Source organism: Solea solea, chromosome 3 (genome assembly GCF_958295425.1).
Source record: "Solea solea chromosome 3, fSolSol10.1, whole genome shotgun sequence".
Classification (NCBI taxonomy): domain Eukaryota; kingdom Metazoa; phylum Chordata; class Actinopteri; order Pleuronectiformes; family Soleidae; genus Solea; species Solea solea.
In genome coordinates, this window is record NC_081136.1 from 23,251,417 (window position 1) to 23,273,525 (window position 22,109).

Here is a 22,109-nt window from a genome sequence, read left to right on the forward strand (position 1 = left end):
ATCAGAGGTCTGTAGGCAGGGATCAGCTCCACAGAAATATGGTCTGACATGCCAAAGTGAGGTGCTGCTGCAAGCCTTGTATGCCCCTTTGATGTTACAGTACAGTTGATCCAGTGTGTTATTGTCTCTTGTTGGAAACTTAATAAATTTGTGGAATTTGGGGAAGACAGCCTTTAGTTCTACATGGTTAAAGTCCCCAGCCACTATCACAGCCACTTCTGGATTCGCGTTCATTTGGCCGCTGATGAGGCAGAACAACTCCTCCAGTGCTAGCTTAGCATTAGCTTGCGGTGGAATGTACACGGCTATGATAACAACAGAGCTGAGTTCTCTCACCAGTTTGAATGGTCTGCACTTCACTGCCAGATATTCCAGGTCGGGGGAGCAGAGTGTTGAGATGACGTTCGTAGCTGTACACCAGGAGTCATGGATGTACAGCGCCAAACCTCCGCCTTTGGACTTGTCTGGTCTGAAGCTACAGTCCTGTCGGCTCGGAACAAAGAGCGGCCTGCTAGCTCCACCGCCGCGTCGGGGATGTTGTTGTCCAGCCAGGTCTCGGTGAAAATCGCCACACAGCTGTCCATCCGATGTGAGACAATCCTCAGTCGAATTTCGTCCAGTTTGTTCGCGACTGACCTGACGAGGAGGATACTGGGCAGAGTGTGGGTTGTGGGTGTGGGTTAGCGTGTAGCCTAGCATGCAGCCCACTCCGCTTACTCCGCTTTCTCGCCGTCTCCTTGGCCACAGAGGGGGGATGGTGAGAGTCTCTGTGGTCCGCTGCAGCTCCGGTGGAATAAAGTCCAGTTTTGTGGGTGAAAGAAGTCCACAAATCTTCCCCAGGTCCTATATTTCAGCCCTTCCATATTGTATTAAGGCAGATGTGGGTTAAAACACGAACAGAAACACGAAAAACACAAATGTAAACAAAAACAGCTGAGAGCCCCATGCGTGTGCCTGCGCCGCCGCCATCAGAATACAGCCCTTCTGAAGGCTTTGGTTTCATCGTTGCATGGTCCATTTTAGTCAGGAGGCTACTTTCAGTTGTAAAATTTCATTTTTAGATTTTATATCCTGGCCATGCATACATTAATCGTTACTCGTTATTTGTTTCAAAGATGTCAGTCCCTTACCCTCCAGAAGGGCTCAACATCTGCCACAAACGCCTACAACCCCCAGCCACCGACACCCCTCACCTACCCCTACCACCTAAAACCTGACTGAAAATCTTCAAAAAAGCCATTAATGCACAAATATCCACGTTATTGATTAGCAACTGCCTTTTCTAAGAATTTAGAAACGAAGGGAAGATTTGATATAGGTCAGTAATGAGCTATCTGGGTCAAGGGTCGCATTTTAGAGAAGGGGTTTAATAACAGTTACTTTAAAAGTTTGGGTCACATATCCAGTTAATAAGGATATATTAATTGTCATTCATATTAATTTAGGAGCTGTTGATTAAAGGAAACACATATTTAAGCAGTTTAGTGGGGATGGGATTAAACTGACAGATTGATAACACAGATAGATTTATAGGGAAGAAACTGTCTATCTGTACACCTGGTGCTTCTAAAGCTCTTGTGCTAAAAGATGAACCAGTACCACTATGAGGAAGGAGATGATATTTTATTTTTCTACTAATTGATGTTATGTTATTCACAAAGGAGTTCATAAAGTCATCACTGTTCAGTGGTGAAGGAATAGATATTTCAGTGGAGCTGTGACTTTGGCCGTTTCTCAATATCCATACTTGTGCTTACTTGTGCGTACTTGCGTACTCCCGTACTTGTGAAAATGTCATCAGCCTCAGTCCAAGTGCTGTTCCAATTCTCAAGTAAGCGGACAGAGAGGACAGTTCTCAAACGCGGAAGCGTTCTCGCTCCGCCCATTTTTATTAAGAAATTAGTCATTTAGAATTCAAACATGTGGTTTGTGTATAAAGATATGACGTATTTATAGTTTGCAGCGACGTTTGTCGGAGGTGATCAGCTCCGCCTCTGCGGACGCTCGGCGCTCACTGTGCCCGGCACAGAGCAGCGTTACCTCGGCCTGTCCTGATGAAATGATCCGCTGGCTCAGGCGTCGCTGTCATTAGATGCTCAGTGTGATCCATAGATTTGTTGTTGACGTGTTATTTTGTTTTTAATGGAAACGTTTTGACCTGACAGTTTGAAGGTTTGTATATTGTTAATGTTTTATTTATTTTAACTTTGAATGTTAGATTTATATTAAAGTCGCACGGTCATTGTATCTGTATTTAAATATAATATGTAAATATTAGATATGTATAGTATAGTATGTAGAGTAGTATATATTTGTACACGTACATATATGTCATACATATATATATATATATACTACTTTACAATGCTGTAATATATCTATTTTCCACATTGTATTATTTGTATTGTATATTTTAATAGAAATAAATTAATAAATGAAGTTAAATATTTAAAATGTAAAAATCAATAACAACATATATATGCATTTATTAAAAGTATTTCAAATGTTCATTTATCAACACCGTAGGTGGCGCTAATGAGGCTGCAGCACTTGGCGCCAGCCACTATTCAAACAGCAGACCAATACATACATACTTGCATACTTGAGTATTGAGAAACAACCACATACTTGTGTACTCCCGTACTTGGCAAGTATATACTCCCAGCATACTTCCATATACTTCCCAAGTAAGCAAGTACATACTTGCTTACTTGAGTATTGAGAAACGGCCTTTGTGTCAGCCTGGCTACAATGCTGAAAAGAAACCTGTGATTATTCTTATTTTCTTCAATTAAAGAAGAATAATAGGCAGCTCTAGCTTTGTATAGGGCTTTTTTGTATGCTACAAAACCATTTTTCCAGGCTATATATGAAATCCCTCTTAGATTGCTGGAACGCCATATTCTTTCTAATCTATGAAGCCTGTTTAAGAGTGAGTATCAGTTAAACCATGGTGCACGTCTCATCTGACTCCCCACTTTCTTTTACAGAGGGGCAACACAATCTAACATAGTACGCTGAGAGGCCACTGTACTATCAACAAGATTATGATTGAGGGAGTACAATCACAATAGGTACCCACAATAGAGTTAAATAAAGGTTGCACTGTCTCTTTTAATGTATTAATATTATTATCAGACAGGCACCAGCTGTAGCAGTATTTTTTCTTTATGTTATTGTAGTGAAATATTGTACAATTAAATGTGAGGGTGTTGGGGAAAAATGTTTAAGTTATCAATGTCAATACCACAAGTTAAAACTAGAGTGCCACCTTAATTTCCTGAGTGAGTGAGTAAACCAATTGAGTGTAACAGCGCATTAAATGCACAACTAAGACTATCACGGTCAACGTCTGGACGGATGTTGAAATCTCCTTAAATTATGATTTTATTTGCCTTTAGTACTAACTCAAATAGGAATTCAGAGAACTCTAATAGGAACTCTAAATAAGGTGCAGGTGGGCGATAAACTTTGACTATAAGAATTGTTTTTTTGTATTTTCCAACTAGGATGAGAAAGACTGAGAATAGGGCTTTCAAAAGATAAATATTCAGGTTTGACCTTTAGTTCCTGATTGTGGACTACTGTCCAATCCAAAGCCACACTGTCATCAATAAGATGCAAGACTCAGAAGGTGTGATACTGTAGCCTTTATAAAGTGCCTTATCTTTTGCTCTGTCCCTCTCCTCAGCCCAGTGAAACATTATGACTTCACTTGCTTTATTTTCTTTGCTTTACTCTGTCAGTGTCCTCACTTTAATTGATAGCTCACTTTCCAGCATCACCACTGCAGCTCCACCAGCAGCCTCAAAGTGCACTCTTCTAAACAGCTTCCAGCCAGGATTTGTGGTCCAGGGTGATTATGTCATAGGTGGGATTTTCCCCATTCATTATAATGTGAAAATGCCAGACCTTAACGGCACCTACAGACCACCACCAATAAATTGCAATGGGTGAGTTTCATAGATGATCATGGGAGGATTATATTTACCTTTTCCTGTAAATTATGTATTTTGTTATTATGTAAATTGTGTAAAATGTGCACTCATAATATGTAATTAAGTAGACTGAATGTGTTGATAGTTAAGTTTTTTAAATGAACAGACTACATTCATCTGTATCGACAGATTTGATCCCAGGGCTTTCCGGTGGGCTCAGACTATGAGACTGGCAGTGGAGGAGATAAACCAGAATCCAGTGCTGTTGCCGAATCACACTCTGGGCTACAAAATCTATGATTCATGTGCATATCCACTGACAGGACAGAGAGCTGTTTTATCGATGCTGAATGGGGTGAGTGAGGAAAACTCTTCTATGTGCACAAATGCCTCATCAATCCTCGCTGTGATTGGGGCTTCTGGATCTGCTCAGTCTATTATTGTGTCAAGAATCCTGCAGCCATTCAAGATCCCCATGGTAACAGTGACTTTTATTTATGTCAATGATCACAGAAATTTCATTCTTTTCTCAATAACACTGCACTCTGTTTTTACTCAGATCATCTACTTTTCTTCGTCTGCATGTTTGTCAGACAGAAAAAACCATCCAACCTTCTTCAGAGTACTTCCCAGTGATAACTACCAGGTAAAATGTAAAGCATGTGGTCAGTTATTGTTTTCAGTCAAAGCTCAACATGTTTACTACTCTGTCATCAGAAATAATTATTTCAACTATCTTTCAAGCTTTAAACTCTAAAATTAAAATGAATAAAAAAGAGGCAAATCTAACACTGAGAAATAGATTTAAATATATAAGGTGTCTTCTTATATTAGTTAGTGTTCTTTTCAGGCTTGATTGATGTAATAATGGCTGATGATAATCACCATTATATTCATATTTTTGTTTATTGTTACAATCTTTATTATTGATGTTTGTCGATGTTTTTAATTGTTAGTCTTTCTGCTTGTTTAAGAGTCTCATATGTGTATATATATATAACACTGCTTACATTTTATTTAGATGAAACAATGCTTATAGGTGTCGTCCCTATCAATTAATACATCAAAATGTCTTTGTTCTACCGAAATTCCTGGACTCATCATGGAAATTCTTGTAAATTCCATGATCGTTTACTGAATGCAGGCATGTTATAAAAGGGCACAAAACCAAATCATTTATGAATTAATTGCTATTATTTTTTCACAATTTTGATGTCTGTGATATGAAACTGTGTGAGTTGATTGTCTTTTTCTGTTGAGCCCAGGTGAAAGCCATTGCACGGCTGCTGGTGCACTTTAACTGGACTTGGGTGGGGCTGCTACAAGAAGACAGTGATTATGGCCGTTTACCAGCAAAAGGTTTACTAAGAGAATTACAGAAAACCAAAGTATGTGTAGCGTACCAAGAAATGATTCCTCTGCTCTACACTCACCAGGCGGGACTAAGGATAATGAAGGTATGAAAATGCTGTGTTCACTGTTTACTGTAGTCTGTATTTATGGTAACACTTTATATTCGGGAACACATATTCACCATTACCTACGTGCTTACTAACATATATAAGTAGCATACTAGCCCTTTATTAGTATTTTTTTAAGCACATACTTATACCTTATTCTACATAATCTTATTCTACCTCTATTATGACAGGAATTACAATTTTTCCTAAATAAGGTGTTAATGTCTCCTTAATTTTTACTAATAAAGGGCTAGTATGCTACTTATATGCAAGTTAGTAAATACCTAGTTAATGGTGAATATGTGTTCCCTAACATAAAGTGTTACCGTATTTATATACAGAATTGCTTGTGTTGATGACCAGTTTTTTTTTTTTTTATTTATACATTATACATGTGGAGCACATTTTTTTGTGTCACACATCTTTCATACCCATTCAAACACTGCCGGCACAGTAATGTGAGGTTAAGTGTCTTGCCCAAAGAAACATCAGCATGTAGACTCATGGAGCTGGGAATCAAACCCTCAACCTTTTAGTTGAAAGACGATTCACTCTACCACTGACTCACTGTCCCCCCTTTAATGTGTTCTTACCACAAGATAAAATAATAACAACCTCTGGAACTCTAGGGGCTGGGATGAACTAAAGTTTTAATAATGTTAATGAGTTTCAGTTAAAGACACATTTGTGCTACTCACACATTAAATAAAAAAAAAAAAAAGTGAATTTCTCTGTGAGATGAATAAACTATCTATCTATCTATCTATCTATCTACCTAGCTATTAATACATATTAACACATTAAGTCTCCTATTTGTGGACCTACTGTTTAAAATAATGAAAACATTTAGAGACTCCAGGAGAAAACTGTATCTTTGTCTCATTTTGATACATTTATCTCATCAGTGCCATATTAGGTCCAGAGAGGAGAAGAAGAGAGTCATGGCGTGAATTGTAACTCTCTGACCATATGTATATATATATTGTAACACTCTCAAGTGACGAGGAGACATGTTCTCTCTTTCGCCATTCACGGCTAGATTTATTTCGTAACTCTTTTGCAGCCACAGCACGTCACTCACACACTGCTCTTCACTTCTGGCGCTGGGTGCTGGCAACCGCACCCTGTAGACCACCTCGCCTACCTTCGCTAGCACCTCACAGGGCCCCCCCCAGTGACTGTCCAGTTTAGGGATGCGGCCCTTCTTGCGTCTAGGCTCATACACCCAAACCAATTCCCCCATCACAAAATCCCTCCCCTGCGACCTGATGTCGTAGTTTCGCTTCTGACGCCTCTCAGCCGCCTGCATCTGCTCCCTAGCAAACTGATGTGCTGTCTCCAGGCGGTCCTGGAGGCGCCTGGCCTACTCCGGACCAGGAGGAACCTCTCGAGCATCCGGTGGCTGGCCAAACGCCACCACTACCGGAGTGCGAAGCTCGTTCGCAAGCATCAGTAGGGCTGGGGAGCACCCCGTGGACTCCTGCACTGCCGACCTACACGCCATGAGCACCAACGGCAAGTGCCTGTCCCAGTCCCGCTGATGCTCAGACACATGAAGAGCCAGTTGCTCCCCGAGGGTCTGGTTGCCCTTTGGTGCTCCGGGACAGCGCCCCCACGTCCTCCCACGGTGGACGCTCCTGAGCCTCTACCCACTGCAGCACTGGCTGCAGATCAGAGTCCTGCTCCTGTTCTCGCCGCCACTCATCCGGCCCAATGGTCTGCAACCGCAGAAAACCTCCCTCACCTGGCCTACTGCCCTGAACTCCTCCCTCTCCTCCTGCAATCCCTGCTCCCTGCCCTCTGCACGCTCACAGAAATTACACCCCACCTCAGTGCAGGGCCGTTGCGACAAGGCGTTGGTGTGCCGGGTCCCCGGTCGATGCTCAATCTCAAAATCGTACGCCTGCAGTTCCTCCAACCACCTGGCGATCTGGCCTTCCGGTTCCCGGAACGACATCAGCCACTGTAGCGCAGCATGGTCGGTCCGGACTACGAAAGGCAGCCTGCACAGGTAGTTCTTAAAATGTCTCACAGACCGCAGCACGGCCAACAGCTCACGGCGCGTGACGCAGTAATTGCGCTCTGGCTTCTCGAACGCCTTGCTAAAGTAGGCCACCACCCTCTCACCCTCAGGCCACACCTGAGAAAGTACACCCCCCACCCCCTCACTGCTCGCGTCGGTGTCTAGGACAAAAGCTATCGAGTGGCTGGGCGGCGCCAGCACTGGGGCCTCACATAATGCGCGCTGCAGATGCTGAAAAGCCGCCTGACACTCCTCAGTCCAGCCATAGGACCGGTCCTTCCCCAACAGCCGGTGTAGGGGCGCTGCAATGGTGGCGAAACCCTGCACAAACCTCCTGTAATGAGGCCAGCCCAATTAAACTTTTTTTAGCTGCCTCCGATTTGCAGGAGTAGGCCAGTTCCGCACCATCCCTACCTTGTCAGCCATGGTGCTGATCCCCTCCCCGGTCACCCTGTGCCCCAAGAATGAAACCTCCCTCTTCATAAAATGGCACTTATCGGGGTGCAACTTCAAGCCTGCAGCCCGGATCCTTTCCAGGACCCGTCTGAGGGCCTCCAACGCAGACTCAAAGGAGCCCCCATGTGCCAAAATGTCGTCCAGGTACACTAGACACTGTTCCCGGGGAACATCAGCCAGCACTTTATCCATCAACTGCGCAAAGGTGGCGGGTGCATTGCACAGCCCGAAGCACATCACCTTAAACTGCCACAACCCTCGCCCGGTGCAGAACGCGGTTTTTGGACAGGACTTTGGTGCAAGCGGAACCTGATAGTACCCGCTGCGGAGATCCAGAGAGGAGAACCATACAGGCCCTGAAATGAGGTCCAAGGACTCGTCAATGCGTGGAAGGGGGTACAAGTCCTTGATTGTCACCTTATTAAGAGGCCTGTAATCAGCACAGACTCTCCACCCCCCAGTCTTCTTCGGCACCATGACCACCCCCGACGCCCAGGGGCTATCTGAGGGCTCAATAATACCGGCCTCCAGCATTTCTGTAACGCCTTGTGACAGGCCTCCTGCCGAACCAGAGGCAGGCGGCGCAGTTGACACTTAATGGGCCTAGCCTCCCCCGTCTCGATCATGTGTGTCGCTAGGTGAGTCCGCCCAACCTCCCCCTCACACTTTGCAAAACACTCCTCAAATTCCCCCAACAACTGGTAGAGTGTCCCCTCTGCTGTTCATTCAGGTCACTCCCACACTCTCCCCACCTCCCCTCCTCTGTGGGTTGTCCCCCCTCCCCACCTAAGCTTGTGCACTGGTCTAGAACAGGTGAGAAAAAAGTACCGGGCACGCCACTGGCTCCTGCACCCGGAGTGAAAGTTTGTGCATGGGGTGACAAGTGGCGAGGTGCCACCGAGAGCCCCGGAATGGCAGCCGGGGCTAAGTACACTGGGGCCGCAACCGGGGGTCCCGGTGGCACAGCACTGGCCCCGCAGGGATAAGGAGAGGCCTGCAAGGGGGCATCTACCCTGTCCCTGTAGGTCACACACCCACCGGGAAACTAAGTGTACCCCTCCCCATGTCCAAAACCCCCAAATTATCTACCATAAAATCCAACCCCAGGATGCAAGAATCCTGAATATCTGCCACCCACACCCTGTAACACACATTGAGCCCCGCTACACACACATACAACAACCCCACCCCCACCATAGGAGACAGTTCACCTGTGATGGTGCGAAGTTGTACCTCAGTCCGCTGCAGTGGTGTCCCGCTGGGCAGAAGGTCGGGTCACACCAGTGTCACAGAGGATCCCGTGTCCACCACACCCAAGCACGACACCCCCTGAACGGACACACACACTTGGAACGGGCGCTCTCCACCAGAGCCTCTGTTGACCCAGCCAACTGCCATCGGCAGCTGGGCAGCGACTCCATCTGCTTCTGGGGGGGTTGGAGCCCCACCCCCCGGTCCATAGTGCTGGGCTCCATCAGGCGTAACTCCGGAGGATACAGAGCCCCTACAAAACGGTCCCGGGCCATCTGGCTCCACACTTGCAGGGGCATATCAGCATATGCAAGCTGCGTCAAAGTCTTGATGTCGCCATACAGTGCATTAAGCGACTCACCAGTGCGTCTGTGCCTCCCGCTGAGTTCAGCCTGCAACGTCCACGGCCCCATGTCCGCTCCAAAACGCTGGCTCAAAGCGGCCACCCGCTTGCCATAATTCCGCCCCCCCCCCCCCCCCCCTCCAGGCTCAACATGGTTATGCACATCAGTGTGTCCTCCGATAACTTCGATGCCAGGAAAAACGCCATGTCTGACGGCGACCACTCCATCCTCCCCGCAATCAGCTCAAACTGGGCTCTATATGCCTCCCAGTCAGTCTTTCCATTGTACACCGGGAGCTGTATTTGTACCGGGCTGTACCGCAGCTTCCAAGCGGGGGAAGAAAGTGACGGCTCCAGCACACACTCCGAGTCTCCGCCGCCACCCGAACTCGCGGGGCTCCACTCCTGATGCTCCATCTGGACACGCTGCTGCAGCGCCGGCAAAGCACTCACCGGGACCGCCATTCCGTCCGCCGTCACCGCTGTTGGGATTAGGGGCGTGATTGGTTATGAATTTAGAATATTAATAATTGATTAATTATGGAATAATTAATTTCTTATAAAAAGTTGAGTCAAACTCAAATCGGGGCACCACTCCTCTCAAATAGAGGAGAACAATCGGTTCTGAATGAACCATTAATTCATAACCTCCAAAAACAGTCTCATAAATTAAGCCGACTACCAATTTGGATTATGATTAATAATTAACTTAATAATTGATAAATCACAATACTACATCAATAGTTAGGTGAATTGAAGGATTGGAATTCTACAGGGAAGAGGTTGGCAATATACACACTTGTGCAATATTAATCAGACCAGACTGTATATTTTATAAAACATTTATTAAAAAGACATCAAAGATATAAACAAGAATATTTACTAAATGTAACTATATACAGTGTATTAGTGTGAAAAAGAGAGAGTCTGTGTGTATGCAGGTCAAATGGTCAAGTCAGATAGAGGTAGACTACAAATCAAGATGGCGGTTGACAAAGAAACTACAACAAGATGGCGGAATCAAAGATGGCTTCTTGACCGCATGGCTGCTGTGTTTCTTGGTTAACTACTTTTGTAAAGTGAGATGTCAGGTTAGATGAGAGGTTAGAAGCATGCACATCTAGAGCTGAGAGCTAAGAAACATGGACATCACTAACATCATATTAACCTAAATCTAGACATTACAACAACACTTTATGTGAGCAAGTAAGCTCAGTACAACATTTCATCTATGCTTAGCCAAGCAGTGTAATGCTATGCTAGGCCCAGTTACGTTACCAAGTCCTTAAAAGATGCCAAAGTGTCCTTTTGAGGTGCTGTCTGTTGGTCCAGGAACAGTAGATGGTTGACTGTGTTTCTGGTGTCTGTGGCTCAGGTTCCTCCTCACAAAGTTAGCTAGTTGGAGCTAACCTGGCTCTGGATCCTTGGTTGATCCTTAGGCAGGCTCTGGTGTCGCTGCCTCTGATGGGAGGATAGCAGGCTGCTGTGAGCGGGCCTGCTTGAAGATCAGCAGAGAGGGTCTCTTGCTGCTGGAAGCTTGTTAAGCTCTGTGCTGAAGGGTCTTCAGTCGAAGAGCTGACGTCTGTGTCCTTCCTGCACCCAGAAGGGCAGGGGAGAGCAGAGGAGCCTGTGTCCTCCGGTGAGATGGAGACGAGAAGCGAAGAAGAGAGAGAAGGAGGGGAAACCTGGCTTTTGTATTGCCTGTTACATGGGGGTCACATGTCCAAAAGTGACCACAGGTGGGTTTCCCACTGATGTGTGGAAGATAAGGGATCTTTATTGACTGAGTTTTATGACACTCTTTGTCTCTGAGCAAAGGGCCATGTGTTCTCCATCCAAGATGCATGTGACTCCATCTTGAATGAGCTGATCCCCAACACCGCCGCTGCCGCCTCCGTTGTCTGTACCGATCTATCGTGCACAGCTCGAGTGGCAGACGAACCCACCCGAGGTCGACTCACCCCCGGAGCAAACAACCATCCGCGGCAAAGAGAGAGAGAAAAAGGAAAAAAAAACAGAAAAATCCGCGGCGTGGATTCAATCACGATTCTGACACCAGTGTAACACTCTCAAGTGACGAGGAGACGTGTTCTCTCTTTCGCCATTCCCGACTAGTTTTATTACGTAACTCTTTTGCAGCCACAGTACATGTATCTCACACACTGCTCTTCACTTCCGACGCTGAACAAAACATAAACACACTGGATGGGGCATGCTCTTAAACATAGCTACGCTACAATATATATATAAAAAAACACCTTTACGAAGAACATCACTTAACTAAGTCCACAATTTGGTCAGTACATGTGCATCCAATCAAAAACGACAAAATAATCAGAATTGCAAAGCCAGGGGAGTGGCCATTTTGATAAATAAGAACACCCCTGTAACAATTTGAGAAACCGTTATTGATACATTAGGGAGATCATTTTAGTGAATTGTCAGATTTATTCAGAACCCTGGACTCTCTTAAATTTGTATGCACCCAATTATGACGATGAGTCATTTGTTCAAGACATATTCTTAAAGGTGTCAGGAGGACGGCAAAACATTCTTGTAGGGAATGACTTTAATTTCTGCCTGGATCCTGTTCTGGATAAGTCAGCAGTATCCAAATCTAGAGCAGCCAAATTCACCATAGAATGCATGAAGGAATTAAACTTAGCTGATGTGTGGAGACAAATGCAAACCCTCAAACCCAAGATTATTCTTTCTATTCTGGACGCCACAACTCTTTTACTCAGATTGATCGTGTCCTGTTATCGACACAGCTGATTCACAGAGCAGTTGAATACTTCAGTACTTAACTAGAACACTATCAGATCACTCACCTTTGACCCTAATCATTTATATGCCTGAAAAGACTACTAATATGTATAGGTGGCGTCTGAACCCTACTCTCCTTCAAAAGCCAGATTTCTGTAAATTTATGAGAGATCAGATTGGGCTATTCTGCGAGACAAACTGTGCTTCTTCTCCCAATAGTTTTATATTATAGGACACACTAAAAGCCTTTTTAAGGGGACAAATAATCTCTTATACCAAAGGTATCAACAAAGAAAATACATGGCAGAAATAGAAGAATTGGAAACAGACATTTTGAGATTGGAAAAGGAGTTTCAACAATCAAGGTCTGAAGACGTACACCAGTTATTGGTGAATAAAAAGCTTAGATACAATACTTTGCATACTTATAAAATTGAAAGAAACATTCTGAGAAGCAAGCAAAGATACTAAGAATTGGGCGAGAAGGCTCACAAAATTCTGTCTTGGCAACTGAGAATGGAGGAAAGCTCTAGGACGATTAATTCAATCCAAACTGAAACAGGTTCTGTATCATATAACCGACATTAATGATGCATTCAAACAGTTTATACACATTTTTACACATCAGAACCACCAGAAAATTTGAGTGACATTGATGAATTTTTGTCCATGATTGAACTGCCCAAACTTGGCCAGGAGGATCAAATTAGTCTTGATCTGCCCTTTACACAAACATAAATTGAGAAAGCTCTGGGCTCATTACAAGCAAACACATCTCCAGGTGAAGATGGGTTTCCTCCTGAATTTTACAGGGAATTTAAGGATTTATTCCTCCTACTTCTCATGGATGTCATCAACTTGGCCACTAAGACTCAAACACTCCCTGAATCATTCTCCACAGCCATAATTACTGTAATTAAAAAAAAAAATAGAGATCCATTGAAATGCTCTTCATACCGGCCAATTTCATTGTTAAATACAGATTATAAATTAATTTCTATGGCCCTGGCTAACAGACTCGGCCAATACCTGCCACAACTAATAAATCCAGACCAATGTGGCTTTATTTCAAAGCTCTCCTCAGCTAATAACCTATGTAGGCTCTTTAATATTATTAATTTAACAAAATCTGAAACAGAACCCAGTGAAGCTGTGGCTTTAGACTCCGAAAAAGCCTTTCATAGGCTAGAGTGGCCATATTTATTTAAAGGCGACATAGACCGGAAGCTCCAATTAACGCTGCGTTTGTTTGTGTATCTGCGTCATTACCTTGTTTATGAAACCCTAAAGTTTCAGAACAAACAGTTCAGCCACTGCTGAGAAAATAGAGTTTTATTGTTTTCCTGGGCTCTGCGAAGCGGATCGGCACTTCCGTATGTTGATGTTGTCATCAGTATACCTCACCACTCCTTTCACCACTGTAGTGCCTCCTAGTGCGGGCACTAGTCCGGGCACATCCGGTTGCGTACATTCAACCGCAGAAGAAGAAGAACTACTCTCGTTGTAGCTGCTGAGATGCAGAGCATCCACCGTGCCAGAGGGGGAGCTGTGTATCTGAGAGCTGGCCTACCGATTACGTCACTTCCAGGTACCTGGCCAATCACAGGACAGTGGGAAAGCTCTCGTTGGCTGGCCAATCACAACACAGTCCACGTTCTGGAAGTGTGATTTTGGTCTGAAACAGCCCGGCTGACGAGAGCGTCAGTGAGGAGATATTTTGATCGGCACGTTTGCAGCGACTAGGAGGTTTTTAATCATGAAAACAAGTTAATATATGTAAGCAGACCTCCATAACTAACATATATGTGCGATTCAAGCATTCGATGTCACCTTTAATGATTTTATTAGCTGGTGTGATGATTCTTCCTTGGAGCTAAACATATCCAAAACAAAGGACATGATTATTGATTTTAGAATGCATGCTCCAACCCAGGACCCAACAACCATCAAAGGCCAGCCTGTGGACTGTGTTGACAGCTATAAGTATTTAGACACGGTCATTGATTCCAAACTGACCTTCACTAAGAATTGTGAGGCAGTATGTAAAAAAGGCCATCAACACTTGGCGTGTCTTAGGAAATTGTCCCTTTTCCATATTGAGAAAAAGTTGCTGACACTGTTCTACCAAGCCTTCATCGAATCCCTTCTGTCTTTTTCTCTTGTAGCATGGTTTGGGAATCTGGCACTGCAAGACAGGAACTCACTTAACCAAATAGTTAAGGGGGCAGGTAGACTTATTGGGGAATCTCAACCAAGCTTGTCAGTATTCTACCGCACTCCGTTGCAGCGGAAAGCCAGGTCAATTAGTGGTAACTGTTCCCATCAAGCTGGCTCTGGGGACATGGAACCAGGGGTCGCGTTAACCGAATATTTTCCGTCATTGACCGTTTTTTTAAAACGGTGACGGAAAAATCTGAGAGCCATCCGTCATTTTGACAGATTGCAATTCACAGCCCTAAAAACTATGTTGATAAAAGAGGTGAAAAAAGAGGGATAGATGCAGATGAAGGACAAACTCAGCCCTTGGCCTCAGCGGAGCGAGGAAGCGGCAGTAAGGAGGTTAGGCGAGTTCAGTGGGAGCGGGAGTTCTCCTGGCTGAGGAGGGCGGATAGAAAAATGTTGTACTCTTTATTTGTTGTGCGACAAATAAAGATTTCCATCGGAGAATAATTTCATCTGAGCATAATTTCTGACCTGGACACCGTACTCAATGCATCTCGCTATCCTTGTAGTGCTGACAGCGTGTTAAAGAGCTATGGACAGGAGGCTTTGGAGCGCGTCTGTGACTGGTGCAGCTGATCCACTGGTGCAGAAGGAGCGCATGTTGCGGGATTTCCTACCAGGCGCAAATACGAGCAAGCAGGCACGCGATTTAAGTCCATGTGGACCAGGAGGAAGGTGTGAGACTGTGCGTTTAGGCCACAGGTGAACTGTTCATATTCCACTGCAATGCAATTGAATATGTCATTATTATCATTTAAAGTGACCGGTAAAAACAGATTTTTATGACCCTGTCAGTCAAAATGACAGACAACGAAAAAGTCTAGCGCAACCTCTGCGTGGAACGTCACCTCGCTGTGGGGGAAAGAGCCGGAGCTTGTGCAGGAGATGGAGCGCTACCAGTTAGATCTGGTGGGGCTTACCTCCACGCACAGCCTTGGCTCTGGAACCACATTCCTGGATAGGGGTTGGAAGTTTTTCTTCTCCAGAGTTGCCCAGGGTGTAAGGCGCCGGGCGTGTGTGGGGATAGTCACGTTGAGGGGGTTGAGGGGGAAAGCCCCTGACTGCTGTTTGTGCCTATGCACCGAACAGGAGCTCGGAGTATCTGGCCTTCTTGGAGACCCTAGATGGAGTCCTGCAAGGGGCTCCGTCGAAGGACTCCATAGTTCTGCTGGGAGATTTCAACGCGAACGTGGGCAACGATGGGGAAACCTGGAGAGGTGTGATTGGGAGGAACGGCCTACCTCTAAATCAGAGTGGTAGTTTGTTGTTGGATTTCTGTGCAAGTCATGCACTATCCATAACAAATACCATGTTCGAACATAAGGACGCTCATAAGTGTACTTGGTACCAGAGTGTCCGCATGTTCTGGACACTTGGGTGAAGAGAGGGGCAGAGCAGTCAACCGATCACCGATCACTGGTGATCGGTTGACCTCAAGGGGCGGTAACCCTCGAACATCGTGGTGGACACCGGTGGTCAGGGAAGCTGTATGACTGAAGAAGGAGTGTTTCCGGGATATGTTGTCCCGGAGGACTCCTGAGGCAGTTGCAAGGCATTGACGGACCCGAAGGGCGGCAGCCTCTGCTGTGGCAGACGCAAAGCAGCGGCTATGGGAGAAGTTCGGAGAGGACATGGAGAAGGACTATCGGTCGGCACCAAGGTGTTTCTGGAAAACCATTTGGGGCCTCAGGAGTGGAAAGCGGGGGACCATCCAAGCTGTGTACAGTAAGGATGGGACACTGTTGACCTCGACTGAGGAGGTAACCGGACGGTGGAAGTAACACTTTGAGGAACTCCTGAATCCGACATCCGCGCCCTCTGTGGTGTGAAGTCACTGAGGTGGTTAAACAACTCCACAGTGGCATGGCCCCGGGGGTTGATGAGATCCTCCCAGAAATGCTGCTCTGGGTGTGGAGGGGCTTGGATGACACGTCTCTTCAGCATTGCGTGGAGGTCGGGGTCAGTACCGAAGAAGTGGCAAACTGGGGTGATGGCCCTCCTTTTCAAAAAGGGTGACCTGAGAGTGTGTGCCAATTACCGGGGCATCACACTTTTCAGCCTCCCTGGTAAGGTTTACTCCAAGGTACTGGAAAGGAGGGTTCGACCGGTAGTCGAACCTCAGATTCAAGAGGAACAATGCGGATTCCGTCCTGGTCGTGGAACAACGGACCAGCTCTTTACTCTTGAAGGGATCCTGGAGGAGGCCTGGGAGTACGCCCATCCGGTATACATGTGTTTTGTGGACCTGGAGAAGGCATATGATCGGGTTCCCAGGGAGATACTGTGGGAGGTGCTGGGGGAGTATGGGGTGAGGGGGGCACTACTTAGGGCCATCCAATCCCTATACGCCCAAAGTATGAGCTGTGTCCGGGTTCTCGGCACTAAATCAGGCCTGTTTCCTGTGGGTGTCATGTCCGAAAGAACGAGATCGTGGGTACAAGCGGCCAAAATGGGATTCCTCAGGAGAGTAGCTGGCTTTTCCCTTTGAGATAGGGTGAGAAGCTCGGTCATCTGGGGGGAGCTCGGAGTAGAACCACTGCTCCTTCACGTTGAAAGGAGCCAGTTGAGGTGGTTTCGGGCATCTGGTGAGGATGCCTCCCGGACGGAGGATGATGATGCTCAGTAAGATTGAGGACGATTTATGTAGATAGATGAGTCAATTATATTAAAATGAATGTACAACCGAGATTGCAATATCTGTTTCAATCCCTACCCATTCCATTACCACAATCCTTCCTCGAAGCGCTCAATAGATATGTCATTTTTATGGAATTGTAAAGTGCACAGGATATCCATGGCAAAGCTGAAATGCGACTATGGCTAAGGGGGACTTTGACTACCAAATAAAAAAAAAAAACTACTTGGCAGCTCAAATGAGGTTCATCTCATCCTTTTTTGAGGGCAGTGACGCCCCTTCTTGGACACAAATTGGACTGCACACCCTGAAAGAGAAAGGTCCAGAGTGACTTCTTTTATAAGCATAATTATGGAACTGTACAAAACAACACAGATAACCCTATATTGAGGCATCTGATAAAAATTTTGTATGAGGTTCACAAAAGTCTTGGATTGAAGGTGGGACTGTCACCTAAAACACCTTTAAAGCAAAACAAATTTATACCCATGATTCTTGATAATAAGAATCTGTACATGTGGCATCATGAGGGAATCCAACACTTGGAGACAGAACTTTTCATGTCATTTGAGCACCTGAAGAGGAAATATAACTTGTCCAATCAAACCTTTTACTGTTATCTCCAACTAAGATCCTTTCTGAGAGCTAATTTGGGTCCTGAAATGACTCTGCCTGTCATGAATGATGTTGAAAGGTTTCTTTATGATGGGAACACACGTAAATTTATTTCTAAAATGTATCGCCTGTTGTTGAATGAGGGCCCAAAACCAGGTGCAAAAGTCTTGAATGAGATGGGAGTTAGATCTCGGTATTGCAATTGATGAACTGTTTTGGACTGAATTATGTCAAAACAGCTTGTCAACTATTATCAATGCCCGGTATAGATTGATTAACTATAATATTATACATCAATTATACCTTACCCCAGAAAAATGATATTCATTCGAATCAAACCTGTCAGAAATGTGCTTCAGATGTGATACTGAAGTTGGTTCCTTTTTGCATTGTACCTGGCTGTGTATGAAAGTTAGGCCTTTTTGGCATGATATCAGCTCCACTCTAACCAGGATCACAGGAGTTATTGTTCCTGTTCCTATGGACCCTGAACTATGTTTATTGGGGAACTTCACAAGTATTCGCCGTTCCCTAAACAGTGCATCAAATTCAATGAAATTGCTCTATGTGTGGCTAATAAGTGCATTGCAGTGTCTTGGAAATCTGACTCCCCTCTTCTTATTGACAGGTGGTCTGTTGAGATGAATAGCTGCATTCCCCTGGAAAAAATCACTTATTGTCTCAGAAAACCTTTTTGAAAATTTGGCAGCCATATTTAGACCATATCGGTACATCTCTAACTCCAAGTACTTAATGTAGTCATCTGTATTGACCTTTTTTTTTGGGGGGGGGGGGGGGTATGTTTAATGTTTAACGTTTTGCCCTTTGTTATGTCTATACTGTTAGTATTCTGACATGTTTGTATAGATTATATATATGTATATATAAAACTGAAAATAAAATATTCCAGGGATGAAAAAAAAAAGAATCAGAATTGCAAAATGCAAAACATCGTCCAGAAAATGAAGAGGGTCATAACACAAGGAAGATCAATAATGTCACAGGTGAAACTTGGCAGATTTTGCATCAGCATACTTAATTTTTCACTGTGTACATCTGGGTTTTTCACTCAGTTTTGATTTTGTCTCCGTGTAATACCCTGTCATCTACATTATCTGTCCCTCTGTAAAGGTGATGCAACGCTCTAATGCAAAAGTGGTGGTGGTATTTGCTGGTGAGGGGGCGATGACACCTTTCTTGAGAGACTACATGACTCAGAACATCACTGGAATCCAGTGGGTGGTGAGTGAAGCCTTGGTCACAGCATCAGTCTTCTCAGGGAGAGAGTATTACCCTTACGTGGGAGGAACCATTGGGTTTGGCGTCAGAAAAGGTCATATCTCCAGACTGGGTGACTTCCTGCAGACAGTAAACCCTAAGAGATATCCTGACAATGTCCTGGTGCATGAGCTGTGGGAGTCTCTGTATGGTTGCAGTCCATTTCCATCCTCTGTCAGCCAGATGCCGCCCTGCTCAGGGCAGGAGACTCTGCTTGAACAGCATTCAGCCTACATGAATACATCCAGCCCTAGAGTTGCCTATAATGTATATAAGGCTGCATATGCCATTGCTCATTCCCTGCACAACCTCCTTCTCTGTCAGCCGGGCAGGGGGCCTTTCCAGAATAACTCATGTGCTCAGAGCAACAACATACACCCTTGGCAGGTACTGTATAATCCACTGTTATTTTACCATTACAAACTGTGGGTCAAGGCCCAATGGTGGGCTTTGTAAGTGCTGTATGTGGCGGTGTAGATTGTAGGAATAACAAACACTTTTTCTTTGTTCTAAAAAAAATAAAATAATTTATAATATATTTAAATCTTAATGAAATATGTTATTTATTATGTTTCAATATTGACATTGATTAACTTAGTAACGTGGGACAAGATATTTTAATCTCTATGTGATGTGTTCACTTTAATGTTATGCTACATTTCTACTACTGTACAAATTTAAGCCGTGGATTTATAGGGGCCTCAAAACCTCACAACTCTGAGGACTGGGAAGCCCTCCAAGACAGCATTTTACTGAAAACCTGGTTTAAGGCAATTCAATAATTTGTTTTGTGCATTTCTTAATTTTCAAGCTGCAACATTACCTCCAGGAAGTGAACTTTCAGATTGCTGGTGAGATGGTGAACTTTGATGCCAAGGGCAACTCTGCACCCTATTATGATATTATCAGCTGGCAGAGAGGCCCACAAGGAAACATTGAATTTGTCAATGTGGGTTTGTTTGATGGAACCAAGGCTGTTGGAGAGGAGCTGTTGATCCAGGAGGACGGGATAATGTGGGCAGGACATCAGAGTGAGGCAAGCTGCTCACACTGTGTTTTTACCTTCATCAGATGCCAACTGTTGAAGTTCTGTAGGTTGAGATGGAGGTAAGTCAGGTGGACAGAACAGACTGGATCTGATATATATTTTTATACACAACGGAGATTCAAGGCCCAGCTGGACTATGATGTGTTAGGTGACCTTCTATCCACTGTTGTTTGACTCATGGATCTTTCTTTATGGAATGTAAGAGTGAATGGTTGTTTGTCTCTGTCTGCTGGACTGATGTCAGCTGGGATTGGCTCCAGCTCCCCATGACCCTCATGTACAGGATGAAGCGGTAGACAATGAATGAATCTTTCTTCATGACATTAAATGCTTCTGAAAGAGCTCTCATGGATCTACATATAAATATATTTAACAGAACCACAGGTTATGGACTAGCTTATGGGCAGGAACCCTGTCCTGTCCAGATGTGACCTCCAAAAATGGTCACATCTGGTGACTACCTGCATACCTGTAGTCTAGACTGTCATCTTCAGTCCAAACATATCTAACCAACACAAAACGCAAACCTGTTAAACACAGTTGAGAAACTAGATAACAAATACTTTATTGACAAGTGGTTTTGAGGAATTTTTCATCTGTTAATAGATTAACCTACAACATTTACCAATATGGACACATGGTCTTTCCGCTCTAGGTGCCAGTATCTGTTTGCAGTGCCAGTTGTCTTCCAGGCTTCCGGAAGGCTGTCCGTCGTGGGGAGCCTATCTGCTGCTTTGACTGTGTGCCATGTGACAGTGGCAAAATTAACAATCAAACAAGTGAGTTTGAGCTGAACAATAAAATGTCAAAGACAATCCATTTTTACAATTGTAGTACAGAAGTAATGCAATCCTGAAAATTCATACTTTCTTCCCTTTAGACTCAGTAGATTGTAAAATTTGTCCTGAGGACTTCTGGTCAAACAACAACAGAACAGCCTGCATCTCCAAGAAAGTGGAGTACTTGACCTTTGATTCATTGGGAATAGCCCTGACAGTGATGTCTGTGGTGGGCGCCTGCTTCACTCTGGCTGTCTGTGGAGTCTTCTTCTGTCACAGACACACAGCCATCGTCCGTGTCAATAACTCTGAGCTCAGTTTCTTCATACTGTTTGCACTGACTCTGTGTTTCCTGTGTTCTCTGCTTTTCATTGGAAAGCCAACATATTGGTCTTGCATGCTGCGCCACACTGCCTTTAGCATCACATTTTCACTGTGTATTTCCTGCATCCTGGGGAAGACCCTGGTGGTACTGGCTGCATTCACTGCCACCAGGCCAGGGCACAACATCATGAAGTGGCTGGGGCCTAAGCAGCAGAGGACCATCATCTCCAGCTGCACTCTGGTTCAGGTGCTTATCTGTGCTGCCTGGCTCTTTGATGCTCCCCCATTTCCATCCAGAAATACACAATATGAACATTCAAAGATCATACTGGAGTGTAGTGTGGGCTCTAGCCTGGCATTCTGGTGCGTTCTTGGATATATTGGTCTCCAGGCCTGTCTGTGCTTTGTATTGGCTTTTCTGGCCCGAAAGTTGCCGGGGAACTTCAACGAGGCCAAGTTCATCACATTCAGCATGCTGATCTTCTGTGCTGTGTGGCTAGCATTCATCCCTGCTTATATCAGCTCCCCTGGAAATTATGCAGATGCAGTTGAGTCATTTGCCATCTTGGCCTCCAGCTTTGGCTTATTGTTCTGCCTGTTTGCTCCAAAGAGTTACATTATTTTACTGAAGCCTGAAAAGAATACAAAACAGCATTTGATGGGGAAAGAAAAGAAATGATGAAACACAAATAAACTCAAAGCTATTGAATCAGTAGCAAATGGACTTATGGAGAACCAACAATTAAAACACAACAAAAAAAAACAAACATGTTTAATCAATGTTTTTTTTGATATTGATATTTCTTTACAGATATGACTCTGCAGTGTACTAAATTGATTACAATCACAAGGTACATTATCTCAAGACACTTTATATAGTAAGACAGAATCCTCACAATATTATTGAAAAGTTTTTTCAATAATAACAATAAATACACTAAACAAGCATGTACAAGATCAAAAAAGAGTG

The 22,109-nt window shown here is 44.5% G+C and overlaps 1 protein-coding gene across 1 annotated transcript; it reads left to right on the plus strand.

Annotated features, from left to right (window-relative positions):
- Nucleotides 1-426: 426 nt before the first annotated feature.
- On the plus strand, nucleotides 427-21,865 carry LOC131456015 (extracellular calcium-sensing receptor-like). Its single transcript, XM_058623966.1, has 10 exons — nucleotides 427-662; nucleotides 3,780-3,953; nucleotides 4,128-4,416; nucleotides 4,498-4,584; nucleotides 5,204-5,395; nucleotides 18,842-19,111; nucleotides 19,172-19,375; nucleotides 19,800-20,019; nucleotides 20,699-20,815; nucleotides 20,923-21,865. The coding sequence occupies exons 1-10, from the start codon at nucleotides 427-429 to the stop codon at nucleotides 21,816-21,818; spliced, it is 2,685 nt and encodes an 894-aa protein (XP_058479949.1). The 3' UTR covers nucleotides 21,819-21,865.
- Nucleotides 21,866-22,109: the final 244 nt, after the last annotated feature.